Source organism: Notamacropus eugenii, chromosome 2, assembly GCF_028372415.1.
Source record: "Notamacropus eugenii isolate mMacEug1 chromosome 2, mMacEug1.pri_v2, whole genome shotgun sequence".
Lineage (NCBI taxonomy): Eukaryota > Metazoa > Chordata > Mammalia > Diprotodontia > Macropodidae > Notamacropus > Notamacropus eugenii.
In genome coordinates, this window is record NC_092873.1 from 338,569,295 (window position 1) to 338,592,276 (window position 22,982).

General features: G+C 40.8%; 1 protein-coding gene across 2 annotated transcripts in view; it reads right to left on the minus strand.

The window, feature by feature from the left end:
• The window catches only part of SDK2 (sidekick cell adhesion molecule 2), a 434,613-nt gene that overhangs the window by 180,914 nt on the left and 230,717 nt on the right, over positions 1 to 22,982 (minus strand). For both annotated transcript variants that reach the window (XM_072645578.1, XM_072645577.1), the window contains exon 3: positions 10,526 to 10,632. In XM_072645578.1, coding sequence (XP_072501679.1) covers positions 10,526 to 10,632 — 107 coding nt within the window. The remainder of the gene's footprint in view (positions 1 to 10,525; positions 10,633 to 22,982) is intronic.

A 22,982-nucleotide genomic window follows, 5' to 3' on the forward strand; every position in this document is an offset into this window, starting at 1 on the left:
GATAAATCTGAGTGTAAAGGATCATTGTTTCAAGGACATTAAGGAAGATGTCAGACCATGTTGGAGATTTAGAGCTTCATGGAATTATGGCTGTTTTGCCCTATGGAGGACAAAAGAAAAAAAAAGGGAAATCATATAAACACTGGAAGACCATAGTATGATTAAGAAAGGACTATTGACTTCATTGGGGAAATGTGGGAAACTGTTAACCTTTTAAATGAAACATAAGTCACTGAGAGTCAAGAGACTCTCATTTAAGCCACTGAAGATACAGAAATCAAAGAAAAGAGCCTGATCTAGGAATCTGAGAAGAATCAAAGATACAACAGGGAATGGGAGACTGAAAAACTGTTAAGAGCTGTGACAGCTAGATCTAGTCAGATGATAGAAGACACAACACTTAAGTGATTCCAAATTGAGAGTAGAGAATTAATTGATTGTATTGTGTTTGTCCTTCATTCTTGAAGAGGACCATGACATCAAGATGATGACATGACTTGCAATTGACTTTGTTTTGAATGAGGGAAGGCTGTGCAAGGTCACCAACTTCACTTTCTCCTCCTGAGCCATCTGGGTCCAGTGACCAGATATTCATCAAGATGACTGGAGATGGCCCAGGATGCAATGGGAGACCATGGCCCTTTCAGGCTAAGGTCTTATCAGATTCTCACTTTGAGTGAGATACACCCATTCAATGAATAGACTTCTTTAAGTAGTTTCTCAAGGGATGGCCCCTTTAATAAAAAAAAAAAATCAAACTGGGAGCAGAAGACTCTCAGGGTTCCTGAGTAAAAGAGAAACAGTTACAATTACAATTGATTGCATTAGTTTCAGTAACAACCCTGGTCTTTCAATGCCATCTAGACTTGATACTCATTGCTCCCTGCTGCCACTTCTGGTTTGAAAGGGAAAAGCAAAAGAGAGCAGTGCAGCTGCTTTGAATCCAAGCAATGGGTTGGATTTGCTTGCATTGATTTGTGTTGTGAGCTTTGTTCTGATTGGACAAAGCAGCATTTGGGTGAGTGAAGAACTAACTGGTGGTCTATCTGACCCAGAGATAGCCAATTTGATGAAGGCTGCTGTTTTTTGGCTTAGAGGGAAAAGTCACATACATCAAGAAGAAACAATTTATCAAGAAGTAACAATTTTTAAATTATCTGAGGTGAGTCATTGGATGGAGTTCTAGACCTGGAATCTGGAAGACTGAGGTTCAAATCCAATCTCAGACACTTAGTAACTGTGTGATCTGGGTAAGTTCATTTAACTGCTGCCTGCCTCAGTTTCCTTATCTACAAAATGGAGATAATAGGACATCTTTCTCCCAAAGTTTTTATGAGGATATGATATATTTGAAACCTTAAAAGGCTACTATAAATGCTAGCTATATATTATTAAACAACTTTTAACGAATGATTTTAAATTTTAAAAAGCTTGTAAATGCTATGCCTGAGTAAATAAGAAATGAGAATTCTTCCCGTTGGATAACTGTGAGGACCAAGGGACAAGGAGTAAACAGAGAAAGAGCTTCACATAGTGTAAATGTTCCTGAATGGACCAAGGATAGAAAAAGCCTGTGTCTAGAGTTGTGAGTGTTACTAAGCACATGGGGTTTCCTTTTCTCATTTGTCTAACTGCCAGTTTCCTATAAATGTATTCCTACTCTTTCCCATAGATATTGAGTGCACTGGTGGGAAACTGTGACCTAGGTTTATAAGTGGATCGTGTTACATTTAACAATTTATACATCTGTTTTAGTATAAAAGAATCTATAATGTTTTTTTTACCTAATTGTTAAATAAATGGTTATGTGCATATTTTGAAGGTGTCATTATTGTGTGTCGCTGGCTGTGTAAATATTAGGCACTCTTTATTATATTATAAGTGACTGGTTGTGTGGACAAGAAGCAAATCAATGGTGGCTTGAAAACTAGATTATTGAGGAAGGAGAGTGTATTTTCTCTTACTAGGGTTATCACTAGACTTTGAAAGAGTTTGAGTTGTAATCCTGTGGTTGAGGTATTTCCCTTTGTGTGAGGGCAGGCTGGAGGGAACAGATTAGTGTAGAAAATCGTAGATTCAGATTGTGATAATTTGTTACATTCTCCCACTGCATCCATGGCCATCTCCAATCGTCCTGATCTCTATCTTGCCACTGGACTCAGATGGCTCCAGAGGAGAAAGTGAGGCTGGTGACTTTGAATAGCCCTCCCTCACTCAAATCAAATTCACTGGCACATCACGGCATCACCTCCCTGATATCGTGGTCCTCTTCAAGAACGAAGGACAAACAGCAGCAATAACAATGTTACATTAGTAGGTGGCTAGTTCACATCATGACACCAACACTGATGGCCATTCTGTTGTCATTACATATGCATTACCCAAAGTTTCTGGGTTTCTGACCTTGAGGGGACTTCCTTCAGGGAGAAACCACATAGTGATACAGAGGAAAAGAAAGATGTGTAGCCAGGTTCAGTTCTATGCTTCTGCCAAACCTAGCTCAGAACTTCAGATCAATACATGGCAATTTTGTTGCTGAAGGCAGGAAACAGAAGAAATCGTCATACTGGGAGTGGAAGCTAGGTACCGATGAGATAGCAGTAAGGACTAAGAGCAGCTACTCGTGGACAAACTGGAAGTAGACAGAGGAGCTGACAGCAGATTGTGCCAAAGCAGCACACAGTGAGACTTATTTCCTTTTACCTGTCCAATCATTTTTCTTTCCCATTTTCTCTTCTGGTTTTGGGGGAGGAGGGATAGAGAGAGGGGAAAAAAGGAAGAATTTCAACCTCTATAATTCATATTGTAGCCTGATATTCTTTGTTTTAATATGTATCATTTTTAAAAAAAATATGCTGACATTAAAGTATGTGGCCATTCATAATGACTTTTCAAGATTAAGATGGGAGCAGTACATCAAAAGTAAAAACAGATTTTACCCAGTGTAAATTAAGGTGAAGGTGAGCCAATTAGATAGTTTAGGTGTTTTGGGTAACTTCTGAGCATAACTATTCCCAGTAGACTGATTTTGAACCTGGAGATAAACTTTACAAGGAAATGAGCCTGTAAGCAAAAAGCCTGTAACCTTTGTAGGTTACAAAGTACTGTAAGTGACCCTTTTTACAATGCTGCTAGCACCCATCATTAGCTGACATTAGATGATTCTCTGCATTCACAATGTCCCCACGCCACATGTAGATTCCTTCCCCACTGCAACTATGACATGGCTTTGGATGGGCATACAATACAAAAAATAAGATGGTGAGCAAAAGGGTATTAGAATAGTATATGAAGGAGATGTGAAGAAATCTCAGACCTGTGAAGGAGAGCATTGGGATGAAGTTCATCAGGGTAAAAATATAAAGGATACTATCACTGAGCTACATTACAGACTACGTAGATAGAGAAAATTGCAGAAGAATTCAGGAAATCTAACATACGTTGACATGAAGGCACAAAATTGAAGTGTTGAAGTTATCAGTATATTCACTATGCCATTGGACCCAGATGGCTCCAGAGGAGAAGGTGAGGTTTGTGATTTTGTGTAGCCCTCCCTCACTTTAACCCAGTTCACTTGCAAGTCATGGCATCATCTTTCTGATGCCATGGTCCTTTCGAGAACGGACAAACAGCAACTGTAGCAACAACACATTCAATATATTTGCTAGGGCTCTTTTTCTCTTCAAAACAGAGTACTTCATACATTTTTAACTTGACCTAATCAGAACTTCAACCTTTGAAAGATGAAGTCACAAATAAACAAAAGGAACTTTGGTTCTGGACTTGATTCTTACCCACAACAATAATAGTTAGCATTTATAAATTATTTTTAGGGTTGCAAAGTGCTTTTACAAAAATTATCTCATTTGATCCTCACAAAAATCCTGGGAGGTAGGTGCTATTTTTATTACAAGTTACAGATGGGGTAACTGCGGCAGACACAGATTACATGACATGTTTAAGGTCACACAGCTAGTAAGCATCTGAGGCTGTATTTGAACTCAGGTCTTCCTAACTCCTCCTCTAGAATACTCTCTTCTCCACTCTGCTTTGAGGAAGAATTAACCTCTGGAGTAGAAATGATGGGAGAGAGAAGGGAAGAAATGATTGTTCCAACTTAGATTCTGGGAGCAATCTGACACACATGACATATTTTGGTAGGGTGTATTTGGAGAAAAGATAGGTAGGACTCCATGGTCTGAAATTCCAGGAGGGAAGTCATCCTAGGAATAATGAGAAACTCTTAGTAATGAAAATTCTGAGAAATAAAGAAATAATTCTGATGGGGAAGACTGTTCAAAGAAAGAACTGTGGATGCCCAGGGAACTCACCAACCAACTTAGATTTTTAAAACACATTCAGTTAGATCAGGTTGTGAAAGACGTGTACAAAACCACAGCATGGTCCTATAAGGAATAGTTTCAGGGTGTTCAAGCTTAAAATGAACTAAGGGCAATGAGACAAGCTAAAAGAGGGTTTCTTAAAACTTTTTTTTGAAAGTGAAAAAAGATACAATTTGAAAATGATAAAAGTTCCATTTGCATGCAGAGTTCATCAGTTCTCTCTCTCTAGATGTGGATGGCATTTTTCATCATGAGTCCTTTGGAACTGCCTTGGGTCATCCATCGTATTGATCAGAGTAGCTAAATCTTTCAGTTGTTCTTTGTTACAAAATTGCTGCTACTGTATATAATGATCTCCTGGTTCTGCTCACTTCACTTTGCATCAGTTCACATAGGTTTTCCCAAGAAGATTTGTTTTTAAAGGCTATACAGTGCCCTACTTCAAACTATAGTGGAGGAAAGAGAAGGATTAAAGAAGGATACGAATACTTTTCAGAGTGGACAGGATAATGATAACTGATGCCATTTGACTCTTCTGTAGTTTTGTTTTCTCTGACAAGGAGAATGATTTTTGGGCTGGAAATGACAGAACAAATTAGCTTAACAAGATGATAGCCACTCTCTCTTACTGTAGGGATAGAGCAGGAGAGCACTTAGCTGTCTACTGATGAGTTAAAGGCCAGATGGACTGTGTTCTTGAGTCATGAAAGAGCTGGCAGATATGACTGGTGAGCCAGTCACTGTTGATGATCTTTGAAAGATTGTGAAGAATGGGAAAGATGAGGGCAAATAAATGTCTTGGTTTCAAAGAAAGGGAGACCAGAGTCTTCAAATTAGAAGTCAGCAAGCTAGACTCAGGATCCCTGGCAACTGTCTAGAATGTCTCATGAAAGGAAGAGGAAACTGTGATCTCAAAGTACAAAGTGAACCATTCAGATAAAGAAATAGCCATCCACCGGTATAGCACAATAGCTTACAAAGTGTGTTCACACAAACTACTCCCTGGGTCAGCTCACTCACTCCAACTCACCCTCACACTAGCAGGTCTAGGTTCTCAGTGAAAGATCATCACTACATCTTTACACTCAAACTCTCTTAGAGTACTAGGAAATAATACTCATAAAAGAAAATATACTCTCTGTACTCATGGCTCTAGCCTTTGAGCTCTCACCAATACATTCTACGTTCCCACATTAATAATAGGTTAATCCCACTTGTACAAAAATATTTGTAACAGCTCTCCTTGTCGTGGCCTAGAAATGGAAGTCGAGGGAATGCCCATCAATTGGGGAATGGCTGAACAAGTTGTGGTATATGAATATAATGGAATACTATTGTGCTATAAGAAATGATGAACAGGAAAACTTCAGAGAGGACTGGAAGAACTTTTCTGAACTGATGTTGAGTGAAATGAGCAGAACCAGGAGAACACTGTGTACACAGTATCAGCCACAGTGTGTGAGGACTGTTTCTGGTAGATGTAGCCCTTCATAGCAATGCAAGGACCTAAAACATTCCCAAAGGACTATTGAGGCAAAATGCCATCCACATCCAGAGAAAGAACTATGGAATCAGAATGTGGAATGAAGCAGAATATTTTCTTTTGAATTGTTTTGTTTTGCATTGTTTTTTCTCATGGTTTCTCCTACTCATTTTCATTCTTCTATGCAATGTGACTAATGTGAAAATGTGTTTAATAAGTATGTATGTGTAGAATCCATATACGATTGCATGCTGTCTTGGGGAGGGAGAGGAAAAGGAGGGGGAGAAAGATCTAAGACTTATGGAAATGATTGTAGAAAACTGAAAACAAATTAATTATAAAAAAAAGAACAGGTTAAGCCAGACTTACTTCATTTCCTTTTCAATGGGGTTACTAGACCAATACATTATGGGGAAATGTTATACACATACTCTGCTTGGATTTTAGAAAAAACATTTAACAAAGTTTCTTGTGCTGTTTTTGTGCAAATCATATAGAAATGCAGGCTAGACTGTCATACAATTTAGTAAATTCAGAACTAGATAAATGGTCAGTTCAATGTTAACTTGAGAGGAAGTCTCGGCGTCTGTACTAGGAAGGAAGGAGGCCTCTCCTATGTGTCTGGTACTGTGTTAAATGCTATACGACATTATCTAAGGTGATTCTCATAACAACTGTGAGAGGTAGGTATTATTATGACGATCTTACAACTGAAGATACAGAGGCAGATAGGGCATAAGTGACTTGTCCCCTAGGGTCACACAGCTACTAAATTCCTGAGGCTGAATTTGAAATCTGGTCTTTCTGACTCCAAGTCCAGCAATTTATCCACTTCACCACCTAGCTTGTTTTGTGTTGGTTAATATTTTTTGCTAATGACTTGGATAAAGGCATAAGTGGTATGCTTATCAAATTTGCAGATGAAACAAAACAGGGAGGGATAAGTTACACACTGGATGACAATCAGCATTAAAAAAGATAACAGACTAGAATGCTGGGGTGCATTAATAACATGACAGTTAACAGAAAGAAATGTAAAATTTGACATGTAGATTCAAATAGTCAACTTCACAAGTACAAGATGGGGAGGTTTAACTAAGCAGCAGGTTGATAAGATCTGGGGCTTTTAGTTGGTTGCAAGCGCACTATTAGTCAAAAGTGTGATATAACAGTCAAAGAAGCTAATGTAATCTAAGGCTGCACTAAGAGAGGGCTAATAAAGGACTAAAGAGGTGACAGTACCAAGGTACATTGCCCTGGTCAGACTTTATCTGAAACATGGCATTCAGTACTGAGTACCATGTTTTAGGCAGCTAGGTGGTACTGTAGTGGATAGAGTACCAGGCCTGGAGTCAGGAAGAGTTATCTTTCTGAGTTCAAATCTGGCCTCAGATACCTACTAGTGGTGTAATCCTGGGCAAGTCACTTAATTCTGTTTGCCTCAGTTTCCTCATCTGTAAAATGAGCTGGAGAAGAAAATGACAAACCACTCTAGTAGCTCTGGCAAGAAAACCCCAAATAGGGTCACAAAGAATCAGACACAACTGAAAAATGAGTGAATACCACCACCCCCACCATGTTTTAGGAAGCACACTGATGACCTGAAGAGCATCCAGAAGCAAGGGATCAGAGAGGTAAGTGGAGATTACCCCATATGTAGAGCAAAAGAAATGGGATAGACTTAAGCAGAATGTGAGAGCTTTCTTCAACTATGTTACAGGCTAACATAGAAGATAACCCACCTTGGGAATCTGTAGTTGCTCCAGTGGAGAGCAACTCCCTAGAGAACTCAAAGGCCTCTGTGGTACTGTTGATAGCTCCTAAACCCTCACTCATAGGAGGTGTGTGTGCGTGTGTGTGTGTGTGTGTGTGTGTGTGTGTGTGTGTGTGTGTTCATCTTTCTTTGCTGAAGAAGACCATGCCATCAGAGAAATAGTGACAAGACTTGACCTTGACTTTGTTTTGAGTGAGTGAGGGCTGTGCAGGTCACCAGCCCCACTTCACCTCCAGAGCCATCTGAATCCAGTAACCAGATATTCATCAGGATGACTAGAGATGACCCAGGATGAGGCCATTGGGGTTAAGTGACTTGCCCAAGATCACACAGCTAATGAGTCTCAAGTGTCTGAGGTGAGATTTGAACTTGGGTCCTCCTGACTCCTGCACTGATGCTCTATCTACTGCACCACCTAGCTGCCCCCCCACAGGAGGAGGCAAAGTGGGAAGGATGTGGCAGGTGGGAGGATGAGGTAAGCAGGGGAAATTGAGTATCAGGTAAAGGCAAGTGGTTATTGGCCTGCGACTGGTTCAGGGCATTGGGGCAGTCATGCTGTGATAAGGAACCGGTGGAGGACTGTTAGACTGTGAGGAATAACCATGCTCCCCCTTCCCATGTTAGTACCCTGGTTGTCCTTCCTTCATTTCCCTCTTCTAGTTATGACTCTGCTTGCCACACTGGCCCCAGAGAAAATCAGGAAAAAAATGAGTAGAAATTACATATTTCAACTCAACAGAGCCAACCAACAGAGCTACCCAAAAGCTTAAAAGGCCACAGGATCATAGGGTCATAGATTTCCAAGGAGAAGGGAGCTTAGAGGTCACTGATTCGAGGCCCCGAGGTTAGATATAACTTGCTCAGGGTCACTCTGCCGGTAAGTGTCCAAGGGAAATTTCTTCTTCATTTGAAATCTTCAGTCACAGGCCGGATGACTCTTTGCTGGGTTTAGTACAGAGGAAGTTCCTGTTCAGGTGTGAGTTGGATTAGAGGGCTTTTGAGGTCTTTTCCATCTCTTGAGATTCTGTGACTCTTCTCTCGGGAGGGACTATCCTGCATACCGGAGGCTTCAGGGATGAGGTTTTTGTCCAAGGTAATGGAAGGAAAGGGACAGAGGGTGGCTACCTCAGCAATGATGGGGGCAGGGACATGGCTGCTGAATTCCCAATTGTAGCACTAAAGAGGAGCATTTCAGTTAGAATAGCTGCCATACCAGATCAAAGAACGCTCTTTTTTTTCTCTTCTCTCCTTGACATGGAGTAGAAAGTGCCTAGCTGAAGGACCGTCGTTCTCTTCCGGAGTCTCTTCCAGAAATAGCAAGCTCCCTGTTCCTAATTTCCTATGAGCTAAGGCTTGGAACAGACTTCTCTGACAGACTTGGCTTAAAAGGATCTTTCCACACACATGCACACATGTACACAGGTTGACACATTCATATGTATTAACTCACACTTTCCCTCCTCCCTCTCTTTTTTCTTTTTCTTTCTCTCTTTTATTTATATCTATTGATATATCTAGATCTAGCTCTTTCCCCCCTCCCTCCCTTCCTTCCTTCCTTCCTTCCTTCCTTCCTTCCTTCCTTCCTTCCTTCCTTCCTTCCTTCCTTCCTTCCTTCCTTCCTTCCTTTCTTCCTCCCTCTCTCCCCCCACCCTCTCCTCTCTCTGCCCCTACCACCCCCTCTCTTTCTCTCCCTCCTTCTCTCTCCCCCTTCTCCTCAACACTCCCCTGCCTCACTGATAGGTGCAAGTCAACCAGCTCAATGATGCTGCACAGAAGGCACTCAGGTGATGCTGACAGCCACCTGAAATCCATCATTTTAATTCTGGGCATTTCTACCTTTTGTAATAAGTTGAGGCGCCTTAGTGCTGATTTATGGTCCATTTTTTATTACAGTTGTTGCCCACAATTATTCTAAACTCTCTTTGCTTGACTTGGAGTTTTCTTTTGCATCAGTTCCCCTTCCTTCAGAATAGTCCACTTTTGCCTATGTTATGCTAGAGGTAGATTTCTGCTGTAGAACAATGATTCAATTTTCCCATTTCATGGCCCACCCAGGTGCTTGTATTAGGATTCTTAGGCTTCATAAAAAGCCCTTTCATGAAGAACCCCAGACTTAGCTTACAGGTGAGGGTCTGTCTTGGTACAGAAAGGGATCTCTACACAATTAGAATGACAGGTTGGGAATAAAAGGCTGGAAAAGCAAAAGGAAGGATATCTCATCCTAGCTGTATCAGCAAATTTTGTTTGTTTGGGGTACCATCAAATGACTTAGGAATGATGAAACTCTAGCCTTTGGGTTTCTTTTGGAGCTCTCCCACAGCATCCTCCAGTAGCTTGGAAAATTGCCAGTGGAGGGGAAGGTCAGAGGATCTAGAGATGGATCAAAGGTCAACTAGTCCAACCCAGTCCCTTTTACAGAAAAGGAAACTGAGGCCCAGGGAATTTAAATGACTTGCCTAAGGGCAACCAGGTGATAAGGGAGATGATTGAGTTACTTAATAAAGGCTTAACCAATGTTAGCATTCTGCTAAGGAATACCTACTTCAGGAGATTAATGGCATTCATTAGCAAGCTCCACCCTCTGGATCCTACTCCTCCCCCATCTCTGAGTATTCATTTAAGGTCATAGCAAAAACTATGGCTGGGCTCAGAGATATAAAAGACAGAGATGAATCCATCTGCAGACGACAAAAATGAACTTATACTGCAGTAAGCAAGATTTAGGTTAGACATCAGGAAATTTTCTAACTTGAAGAAACACAAAAAGGAAGCCAAGTGAAGGCTTTGTCTTTCCTCTTTAACCAAAGTTGAGGAGAGCCACCTTCCTGTGATGATCTGAAGATAGTTCTCCTGGGTTTGTAGAGAGGCAGATGACTTTGAGGTATCCTTCTACACCCTTGCCAAAGAGTCTCCAATTCTACTTACATGCCACCTGTACTTCCGTTTGCCGTTGTAGCAGGGCACCCATCCGGTTGCGTACAATGCAGCGGTAGAACCCAGCATGGGTACGGTCCAGGCTGGTGATCATGTACCTTTAGGAGAAAAGACAAGGATAGAATCAGACAGCTTTAGTGATACTGTCAGATAAGCTGGGGTCCACTAACAAGGACCCCTGATGGTGGGACATTTAACTCAGTAAACTGAACCTCTCCTAAGTGCCTACTGTATACAAGGCACTTAAATTGGATCAGGAGGGCACTTTGCTCTTCTTTGTCCATTGTACAGGGTCTGGTTCCTACTGCTTATGGGGCTTTGTCTGAGAGAGAAGAGACTCACCTATTATTGAAGTGGGATGCTGCCAAAGAGGTGGCTGGGTGGCATACTCCCAAAGTGGTAGCTGGATTGCATACTGAGCTTTGAGTCAGGAAGTCCTGAGTTCAAATCCATATTCAGACACTTACTAGCTGTGTTACCTGGGCAAAGCATGCAAATTCTCTGCCTCAGTTTCCTCATAATAATATTTTGTTCAGTCATTTTTCAGTTATGTCTGACTCTCTGTGACTCCATTTGGGGTTTTCTTGGCAAAGATACTGCAGTGGTTTGCCTTTTCCTTCTCCAGCTCATTTTATAGAGGAGGAAACTGAAGCAAACAGAGTTAAGTGACTTGCCCAGAGTCACACAGCTAGGAAGTATCTGAGGCTAGATTTGAACTCAGGAAGATGAGTCTTCCTGACTCCAGGCCTAGTGGCAACTATGAAATAGAATACTGTGTTGAATTAACAATGGATCTGATTCAGTAAGACAACTCTCAAGTTCTAATAACCATATTTTCAAGACAATTGAGAAGAGTGAATTCTCTAATATTCCAAAACAGTGATCAAATGTATGCCTTCTTCAAGACTAAACTGCTGTAATATAACCTATACTACATAGCTCCATCCTCACCATCCCATAGTATTCTGTCCACTGTACCATCTAGCTACTCCCATAGTAATACATCATAATATATTATATGTGCATATATACACATATCACATTAAGCTAAACATATATGCATCTATATTATGATCTCTATATAGATCATAATAGTACCTACTTCATAGGATTGTAGTGAGGGTCAAATGAGATACGATCTGCAAAATGCTTAAAATAATGCCTAGCACATAGTAGGTGCTTATTAAATGTTCATTCTTCCCTTCCTCCCTTCCCCAAAGGACAATTAAGAATTTGTCCAGTAGCCTATGGAATGATCTATACTACATGCAAGAGGAGCAGTAACACTTTGGCCTCAGGCCCTGGAAGCTTTGCCCAGTGGTCTGACATCCCAGGTATTTGTCTGGCGTATCGAGTGGATGTTGTTTCACTTTGCCTGTCATTTATCCAGCAAAGAAATGAGTGGATACCTTTCATCTGCCAGACAGAGGAGCGCTCAGTAAACATTAATTGATGATATGAAGTGACAAGAGAAAAAGCATGTGAATATTTCTCCAAATGCTTTGCATCCTTAGAACTTGGGCAAATCTGTGGTGGATTTGTGTGAAAGCGGAGAGAATCTTTTCAGTAATATTTGCTGGCTTTCTCCCTTGTGACTAGCTTCAGATCAGGAAAGATCCCTTGGGAGATGGCCCCTGAGAAAACTTACGTCACCAAAGGTGTAGCAGAGATTCCCTTGACTAGCAGTGAAAGAATTAACACGTAATAGGCTCTCTCTGCTAAGAAGGCCTGTTAACTATCACCCCAAGTAGGGTAGAATAAAGTCTAACAGAGTCCAAATCCATCATTTTACAGATGATGAAACTGAGGCTTAGAGGGGGGGGGGAGACTTGGTCAAGGTGACTCAGTGTACTATAATTTGGACTTGAATCAAATCTCTTGACTCTTAGCCCTTTTCACTCCTCTCTGAGGAGATCTGCTCAACCAGACCTGTTTCTTAGACTCTGCATGTGAATGCTAAGGGTGCTCTTGTCCAGGCAGGAACGTACAGAACTATTTGGCAGCCTGCATCTTATCACTGCCTTCCTGTTCCAGTCCTTATCTCTCTTCAGCTCGCATGCACAGAAGTCATGATCAGAAGATAGGCAGTTTGCCTGAACTTATTCAAAATTTCCTCTTTTCTCCTTTGACCAGGCAGCTCTACCCCTGAGGCCTTTCATATGGGCTCAATGCTGTCCCTTCCTCAGCAGCTTTCCCTAGGAATCAATGTGCCAAGAGATATATAGTTTCTTTGAGATGAGGTACCATGGTGACTGTGTTTGGGAAACGGCTTGGTGCAGCTAACGGGATGTGCAGAGAGGGTGTGGGTGGAAGTACTCTAATACTTGAAACCAAATCAAGTTAGAAAAAGTGCCAGGAACTTAGAGGATCTGTGTTGATGCTGTTTGATATATGGCTCTAATGAAATTTTAATAGAAGCGTATTTGCTAGGAAGAATCAGCCTCTATATTGCCGAAAGATGAAAAACTCTAAGGCCCTTATCAGGAGACAGAAACAATGGTGGCACGTGTTTTCATGACCTTGCTTCCTTAACTCTCTTTCACTCATCCCTGACTGGAAACTAGAGGAGTGGGGAAATGACACTGACGTCCCCAGCCCCAGTAAGGGGAAGTTAAGAGTATAATTGGCCTTGTTTGGCCTGGAAGAGCCATCCTCTCTTTCTCTCTCTCTCTCTCTCTCTCTCTCTCTCTCTCTCTCTCTCTCTCTCTCTCTCTCTCCCTCCCTCCCTCCCTCCCTCCCTCCCTCCCTCCCTCTCTCTCTCTCTCTCTCTCTCTCTCTCTCTCTCTCTCTCTCTCTCTCTCTCTCTCTCTCTCTCTCTCTCATTTCCACTTAGCATCACAGATTTAGAGCCAGAAGCTACCCCACAGATGATCTAGTCCAAAGCCCTCATTTTCTAGATTTGCCTAAGGTCACCCAGGTATTACATAGCAGAGCTAGGGTATGAATCTCTGACTCCAAATCTTAGCAGTTTTTCTACTAGCAAATCCAGCCCTCTTGCCAATGAGTCACACATTCTCCCAACCATCCTACTCTAAGGCTTGCTCCTTCACTCTGAACCCATTTCTCTTTCCTACATGTTTCCTTTGCCTCTGAGGTCTATTTCTGGCCTGGTAGACAAGACTATTTAAAGTAACAGCTTCCACCCACTACCTTCCTCACTAAAGCAAATTCTCTGGATTCAACCCAAAGTACAATCCTCCCCTCCCCCAGCTTCCAGAGGGTGGGGAAGAAACATTTGGCCAACATGGCAGTTTGCAAATATAAATTACCATATGCATGCCAAGTAATAAAAATAATAATCTTGATTATACTCAGAATGCTCCCTGCTAGGTCAAAGGGAACACATTTAGCAGAGAACCTTGCTACACCTGACTCAGGAACAGAATTTCACTTCTGGCACAGAGCCCCAGGGCTATGAGAAGAAGCCATCCTCGCTAGGTGGCACAGTGGATGGAGTACCAGACCTAAAATCAAGAAGACTCGAGTTCAAAAATGATCTTAGACATTTAGGTAGCTGTGGCAAGTAACTTAGGTTACTTTCGGTAGCCTTGGGCAAGTAACTTAACCTGTTTGCCTCAGTTTCTTCTTTTGTAAAATGGGGAGAATAGTAGCATCTACTTCTCAGATGAGTACTTATCATCAAATGAGATGATAATTGTAAAAAGCTTAACACAATGTCTGGCACACCCAGTCAGTTGTTTTTCAGTTGTGCCCAACTCTGCTTGACCCCATTTGGGGTTTACTTGGCAAAGATACTGGAGTGGTTTCTCATTTCCTTCTCCAGGTCATTTTACAGATGAGAAAACTGAGGCTGACAGGGTAAAGTGATTTGCCCAGGGTCACACAACTGGTGTCTTTTTTTTTTTTTTTACACATCTGGATCTTAGTCCTTGCCTCATCACTGCAGATATACAGACATCTTTGCTTACCAGGTCTTTTGGTCCATTCCTTTTCCTCCAAGAAGTGAATTGCTTCTCTCTGGCCTTCAGTGGAGATGCTATAACATGTCTTAGTTATGGAATAACTTCTATGTTGATCTTCTCATTGATAGGGAATTCTTATAACTAACCTGAATCTCTCATACATCAATTTGAGTCCATTTCCCCCTGCCTGGCCCTATATGAGAATGGAATAATGGGACCTCTTAGTGACCATGTTCAACAACCTTTTTTGCCCTCATCCGCCTTGAGCCTCCATTCACTGCCATCCCATATTTGAAACTCTCTCTTCTCTTCTCTTGGCTTTTTTCAGGCTGAGCTCTCCTGGCTCACCTCCTACTTCTGTGTACTCCTTCTATCTCCTATGTACCTTCTTCTTTCTCCTCCTGCCTTTAACATCCCCTCCATCCCTATGTGGAGGTATCTCGAAGGCTTCTGACCTTAGCCCTCTTATTCACTCTCTTTGAGTAATGACTTCCAAGTCTAGCTTCAACTTTTCTCTTAAGCTCCAATTCCACATCTCAAAATATATCCCAGATTCTCCTACCTGGTTATCCCAAACCAGGGATATTTTTCCAGTTACTCAGGCTCAAAATCTTGCATTTCCTGAACTCCACAATTGATAGTCCCTATCAGCAGTGTTCTTGTGTACTCATGCAGCATTTTACAAGCTCCTTGATGGCAGGGATCATTTTCACTCTTGTCTTTGAATCCCCAGCCACCTCAAACATAACAGAAGATTAAATAAAAATACTTAGGGAATTGGAATTGTCTTCAATTTCTCCCTCTCTTTCACTGTGCATATTAATTCAGCAGCCATTGATTCTACTTCTGTGAAGTCTCTTTTTTATTTCCATGATCTCATCCCATCTGGTCCCTATTTCTTCCTTCTTGGACTCTCATAATAGACTCTTAACTGGTTTCTTTGACTCCAGTCTTTGCCTCTTCCAGTCTGTTATACATATTCCTATCAGAAAGAGCTAAAACACTGATTTTATCATATTGTTCCTTTGCTGCAAAACCTCCAGTAGCTCCCTAGTGCCAAATGGACAAAATCCAAACCAAGTCTAGAATTCTAAACTTCTACAAGATGGTTCCCAACATATGTGCCAAACCATATTTCTCACTGTTTCTTCTATGGACACTCCAATTACGACTTTTATTCATTCATAAAATGTTATAAAGTTATGTTGTCAGTTATACAGTTAATATATAGAAGCTATATTATCTCATTTTACAGAGGAAGACAGCAAAGTCAAATTGGATTATTCACTGTAATTTGAACAGATCATCTCCTCTGTTTCTTCTGTTCCCTTTGCCTAGGATGCTATTCCCCTGCATTTTCCTGACTAAATCAGAGAGGCAATGTGGCATACAGGATAGAGAACCAGACTTGGAACCAAGAAGAGCCCCTAGTATGAATATCTCTTTTATGACAGCCATTTCTGACTCTTTGTGACCCCATTTGGGGCTTTCTTGGCAAAGATCCTGCAATATTTTGACATTTTCTTCTCTAGCTCATTTTCCAGATGAGGAAACTGAGGTAAACAGGGTTGAGTGACTTGTCTTGGGTCACACAGCTAATAAGTGTCCAAGGCCATATTGAAACTCAAGTATTCCTGACTCCAAGCTCAACACTCTATCCACTGTGCCACCTAACTGCCCTCCTTCAATCAACAAACATTACTAAGTGCTTACTATGGGCCAGACATTGTGCTGGGTGATGGAGATACAAATATCTAGTTAAACATATTGAGTGGATTTGTTGGTGGGAAAATTGGAAGAAAAAGTAGGATGTTGGTGCAAGGTGGAAGGGGATGAAGGGTGTACTTGTAGGGTTGTTGAGGAAAGGAAGCTCAGCAGGTTATGATGTTATTAAGAGGTGGTCATTGTAAAAAATTTAATCAGGTACTTAGATTGAAGTTGAAAACACCACAAAGTAGTTTTTGTATATTTGTGGATTTCTACTATTCTTCCTATTTTTTCCTAAGTGCCTTGAGGGTAGGGACAGTGTCCTACTCATTTTTGCATCCTCCTCACCAGTTCCTCATGTGTTACACATGCTCAATAATTATTTATTTATCCAGGCTAATCTCTGACCTATATGGATATTCTTTACGTTGTATCATCATAGAATGTTGGATCTGGTAAGGATTTCGACATGATCTTGACCAAAGTTCTGATGTGCTATATAAAAGCCAGTCATCACCATCACCATCATCACCATCATCATCACCATCACCATCACCATCACCATCATCATCATCACCATCATCACCATCATCATCACCATCATCACCATCACCATCACCATCACCATCATCATCATCATCATCATCATCATCATCACTACTATTATTATTCCCTTCTACTGCACTCCTGCTGAGCTCAAGCAATATTTATAGAGCAATTTAAGGGCATGCTGGTAAATATTTAATAACCAGGCTCTCTGAGAAAAAAAATGTACACCCACATACTTCTAAGTTTAATTAACATTATTAACCTTTCTTAAGTCTAGACAACCAGCAAAACAATCAAGCCTTGATTTATAGACTACCAATTTCCGAGGTATAAATGCCCACACTAAATTCTTAACAATCAGTTCTCGGTAAGCCAGTGCGAGCTGGCTCCAGCACATCCTGGAGAGGTCCCCAAAGTCCCAGTCTAATGTTCTTTTTCATTGTATTTCTGGAACTTAATAATGTGTGACATTTACATAGGGCTAATATTTACAAAATGCTTTACGTCTATCATCTTCTTTTATACTCCTAACAACCTTGTGGAAAAGGTATTCTATGTATCCTCTTACAGATGAGGATACCGAGAGTCAAAAGGTTAAGTTTTTGTTTGTGTTTTGGAAGCAGGATTCTACTTCTGGCTTCCATAGGAGGAAATCATGGAGATTATTTTAAGGGTTTGGACTAGTAAAGAAGACCAGGGATTGAATTTGGATGGATGAAAGTGGATGGAGAAGATTAGGGAAATTTGAGGGAAAAGTGAGGAACATTTGAAGAACAATCTCCAGGTCATGATACTGGTCCAGTTTTTACTCTAATGTTAAGTGAAAGAAGGTTGAAGGAATTGGAGAATTAACAAGGAAGAAGAAAGAGGAGATAGAAGGATTTAGGAGAAAGGACCAGGGAGGAAAATCCAAGAAGAGAAAGGAGAAGGTAGATGGCAAGACAAAGGCAAGGTAAGTAAGAGAAGTTAAGTGGGTCATTTGTTGGGTTAAATACATAAAGACAGTGGACTGACTGTTAGGGACATTTGTAGGATGTTGGTACAAGGCAGAAGGACATAAGGGATGACATAAGGGATGAGAGAAAGGAGGGGTTATGAAGTTACTAAGAGGTGACCATTGACTATAAACATTTCAGCCCAGTGCTTAGAGTTCAAGTGAAAACATCCAAAGTATTCTGAAATAAAAATAAGGCTGATAATTTCAACTAGGATGGAGACTAGGGGAATTACAAAGAGACCTTCACTCAGGGTGCTATGTATTTCTGCCATAGTATGGTGCCTCTTATCTATGTTGCAAGTGCAGGCTTATTCCCTTTCTAAAGAAGGCAAAGGGACTCTAGTAATGCCTTTACTCTCCAGATTTTAAGGGATACTTAAGTATTCCCAAAGGAGCCAGAAGCAAGGCTTCAAAGAGGGAAGAAGTAACTGAGAGAGAGAAGGGCAGATCTTTGTTATGGTTTTGGAGAATGGAAGAGTATTACACAAGGGTGCATCTAGGACTCAAAAAGAGATTTGAGACTTCCTAAAAATGAGAGCTGGATATTCTTAGGAGGAAGCAGCTGCTTGCCCTCCAAAGAATGATATAAGGTATCAGGTGATCAGACATTCAACCAAAGTCAAAGGAAGAATCAGAGAATAGTTGTATAATCGATGATTCCCCACTCAGAGGTACTGAGGTAGATATTTGTCTACATGACAACCAAAAGACAGAACACTATTATCTTCCTAGGCACACATTCACACCAGAACAGAGACCCCACCCATACCTATCAAAATGGATGACAACTACCCACTTTTGGTGATACACATAGACATACTGCCAGATAATGCCAGGAGGAACTTAACAAGCATTGCCAGAGATTATGGGGTACAGGTTGGGTTTTCCTACCTAATGCCCATTGAAATCAAGGGATAAAGAAGAGGAAATTTGATTTGGGAAGTTAACAGCTGGCTAACAGCTTGGCTGAGAATGGAATTTGGACTTCTGGACCATGTTTTAAAAGACAGGAAGAGAGACAGCTAGGTGGTGCAGCTGAAGCTTAAATACTTAGGCCACATAATGAGAAGATGAGACTCATTGGAAAAGACTCTGATGTTGGGAAAGACTGAAGGTCAAAGGAAAAGGGGACATCGGAGAAGGATATGGATAGATGGTATCATGGAAATAATGAACATAAACTTGGACAGAATTCAAGAGATCATGGAAGATAGAAGGGAGTGCTATGGTCCATGGGGTTGTGAAGAGTTGGACCCAATTAATGACTGAATAACAAAATCCTTCCTTTCCTGTGACAGCTCTTCAAATACTTGAAGGCAGCTATTGCATCCTCCCTAAGTTTTCTCTTCCCCATTTTGCTCTCTTACTAATAGTTGGTCCAAAGGTCAGGGTCTAGTAGTACATAGTAGTCTCAGTTCTATAGTCTGATATTTTTGCTGTCCCTGCTCATTTCTTGGAATGTAAGGGTTGAATAATGTAAGAGAAAAAGTGGAGAGGGGCCAAAAATATTCCTTGTCTTTCCCCAAAATAACTGATTTTTTTTCTTTCTTTAACCCTACAGGACCCTGCTGGCTCAGACAAACCCACCTGCCCCCAAAATGAGGAGTGAAGTTTGGGGTAGAGGGCAGGAGAAGATAAGAGGCTGAATAGGCAGTACTGATAATTGGATTCTAGGAGACAAGAGAGGCGTAGGGGAGAAAATAACCACCTAACAAATGTGGCATCTTCACACCCACATGAGGGAAACACACAATGCCCTTTTTGGTTCTAGTTCTTGAATGTCACAGCTGATATTTAAAATGATTCTTACTCACATTAAATAAGATATTTCAATTCCACGAAGCTGTCAGGAGCTGATGCGGACACCAGAAATAATAGGCAGACTCTCCTTGTATTGTCCTCATTAATAAATCATATATCCAGAGATGCAGGCTGTGATGCACTCACATAGTGGAGTGCATGCACCCATATGGACACACAAAACCACATATAAATCAGCACATAGAGGTCCAGACATACAACATACATATACACTCACAAAATCACATAATCTTTTACTCTTTCATTCTCTCTCATCCACTCTTACAGACAAGCTCACTCAGATGCAAATACAAAAAATGTACACAAGCATAAACTATGTGCTATGAATGAAAAAAGTTATTAAGTGCTTATTATATACAGAACACTGAGAATACCAACAGAAAGTCAAGATAGTCCCTTCTCTCAAGGAGCTCATCTTCTACTAGTAGAATACTAGTAGAGGAACAAGTCGGATAGAAAGGCCCACAGAGATTCTAGGGTCTGGTAGCAGGTAATGATAAGGCTTATCCTTTAATATATTTCCACTGATAAAATCACATCTATTACCGATGTTGAAAATTTGACAGTGCCAAAGACTTTGCTAGCAAAAACTTGCTTTTCTGTATCTTCCAGTGGATTGCAGCATCTGTAGCAGCATTTTCCAGGACACATGAAGGTTTCTCCCCTAGATGATGGCTGCAGGTAGTAGTCTGGAAGCAAGTTTAGTGTTCTGGGGTGGGGGGAGGAATAGGGAGGGATGGCTCTGTTCTTCCCAGAGCCCTTTCGTTTACCTGCCCATTGGTGACCATTGGTAGGTGGCTAGTCTTGGTAGCGGTGGGGATGATGGGCACCTCCTAAATAGGACTGTTTCCACCGGGGGGTGGGGTATGTTTAGGTTGTAAGGAAGGCTGGTGGTCTGAAGAGGAAGCAATGGTGTTACTATTCTCAAGTCTCTTGAGTTGAGAGACATAGGAATCTGCAGGGAGATGGAAGTTGAGGTGCTGGCAGCAATTTGACCTGCCTGGCACATGCCATCACCTACCTGTCTCTGTGGGTGACCTACTGCTTCAGCTAGGCTAGTTTGCCTGCCCTGATGGATATTCTTTTTAAAAAAAAATATTTTTTTAACATTCTTTTCTTCTAAATTTTGACTTCCAAACTCTCTCCCTCCCTATAATTCCTCTCCCACTCATTGAGAAGGCAGGCAAATGATATCAATTATACATGTGAAATCATCTAAACATATTTCTCTATTAGCCATATTGCAGAAAAAATGTTAAAAGAAAGAAAATGAGAAAATTATGCTCCAATTTGCACTTAGAGTTTATCATTTCTCTCTGTGAAAATGGATGGCATTTTTTCATCACGAGTCTTCTGGAATTGTCTTGGATCACTTTATTGATCAGAGTAGCCAAGTTCATTCATAGTTGATCATCACTACATCATCGCTGTCACTGTGCACAGTGATCTCCCAGTTCTTTTCAGTTCACTTTGCATCAGTTCATATAAGTCTTCCCACGTTTTTTTTTAACCACCTCTCTCATCCTTTTTTTAAGATAGCACAACAGTATTCCACCAAAATCATACGCCACAACTTGTTCAGTCATTGTCTAATTGACGAGTGTCCTTTCCTTTTCAATTCTTTGCAACCACAAAAAAAGCTGCTACAAATATTTTTGTACGTATAGATCCTTTTCCTTTGATCTCTTTCAGGTAAGACCTACTTGTGGTATTGCTGGATCATACAGTATGTACAGTTTTGTAGGCATAGTTCCAAATTGTTCCCCAGAATGTTTAAACTTGGTCAAAATTCCACCAACAGTTTATTAGAGTACCTACTTTCCCTCATTCCCTCCAACATTTGTAGTTTCTGAAAGGTGTGAGGTGATACCTCAGAGTTATTTTAATTTGGATTTCTCTAATCAATATTGATTTAGAGAATGCACCATCTCCCCATATAAGAATGTAAACAGTTGGAGAGTACTCTGGGAGGATGGTAGCATAGGTCAGAAAATTTCAAGCTCTCAAGATTTTCCTCCACAAAAGAGATAAAACAGCACCTATGGGTGAATATAGAGCAGTGAAACAAATATGAATATGGGGAGAAGAGGGGTCCTCTTGGGAAAATTGGAGAAGACCTGGAGAAAAATCCCAGGACTAGAATTCTTCCCTGTGAGGAATATACAACTCCAGGCTAGGGTCAGGTTTAACAACAGGTGGCAAGCCTTGGGGTGAGGTGGTTTGGGAGACTGCCTCAGCCCTGCCACAGGAGTTTTTAGCCTCGGGACAGTAAGGGGAGTGGGCATCTGACCTGAGGAAGATCTATGAAACCTCTACTGACAAGGAACACCAGACCCAGTTGTGCTGCAGAGAGCGGCTGACGGGGCAAGAAGGAACCAGCACACGCATGGTGAGTGCAGAAACAATGGGTCAGGGACAGCACTGACTGCGAGCACTAACAGGAGGCTGGAGGTCTTGGTTTGAATTCAGAGGCCAGGGGCATCATCTCCCATATCGCAGGACTAGAGGTGATTATAAAAACTAAATTATCTCTCCCCCCCCCACCCCAAAATGCATAGGCAAAGTAGAAAGAATTCAACCACATAAGAAAGGGGTTCATCTTCAGAGGAGGATACTGAAGTAAAGAAGCCATCTTTTACCCCAAAAAGTAATGTCAAATGGTCACCTGTCCAAAAAGAATTCATCAAAGAACTTAAAAGAGACTTTAAATATCAAATGATGGAGATGGAGAAAAAAATAAAAAGAAAAATAAGAATAATACAAGAAAAACAAGATTATGACAAGAAAGTCAATCAATTACAAAAGGAGATCCAGACTCTTAAGAAAAAAAATGATTCCTTGAAAATCAGAATTGGGCAAGGGGAAGCCAGTGAAGTTATAAGAGATGAAGAAATTTTTTAGAAAATGAAAACATAGAAGAAAATGTGAAACATCTCATAAGAAAAACAAGAGATCTAGAGAACATATCAAGAAGAGAAAACATAAGAATAATTGGAGTACCTGAAAGTTCTGATCAAAAAAAGAATCTTGATATAATAATACAAGAAATAATTACAGAAAATTATCCTGAATCATTAGAGTAAGAGGGGAAAGTAAAAATAGAAAAAAATCTACCAATCACCATCTGAAAGAGATCCTACAAGGAAAACTCACAGGAATATTATAGCTAAATTCTGAACCCCTCAAATCAAGGACAAAATATTACAAGCAACAAGAAAAATTTAATTTATATGATGGTGCCACAATTAAACTCATACAAGACCTAGTGTTGGTGATACTAAAAACACAGGTCTTGGAACACTATATATTGAAGAGCAAAAGAACTAGGCCTCTGGCTGAAAATATATCCAGCAAAGTTAGGCATAATTGTGAATGAAGAAAATGGACATTTGATCAACTGTCAGACCTTCAGAATTCTGTTGAAAAAACAAAACCCTGAATTCAAAGGAAG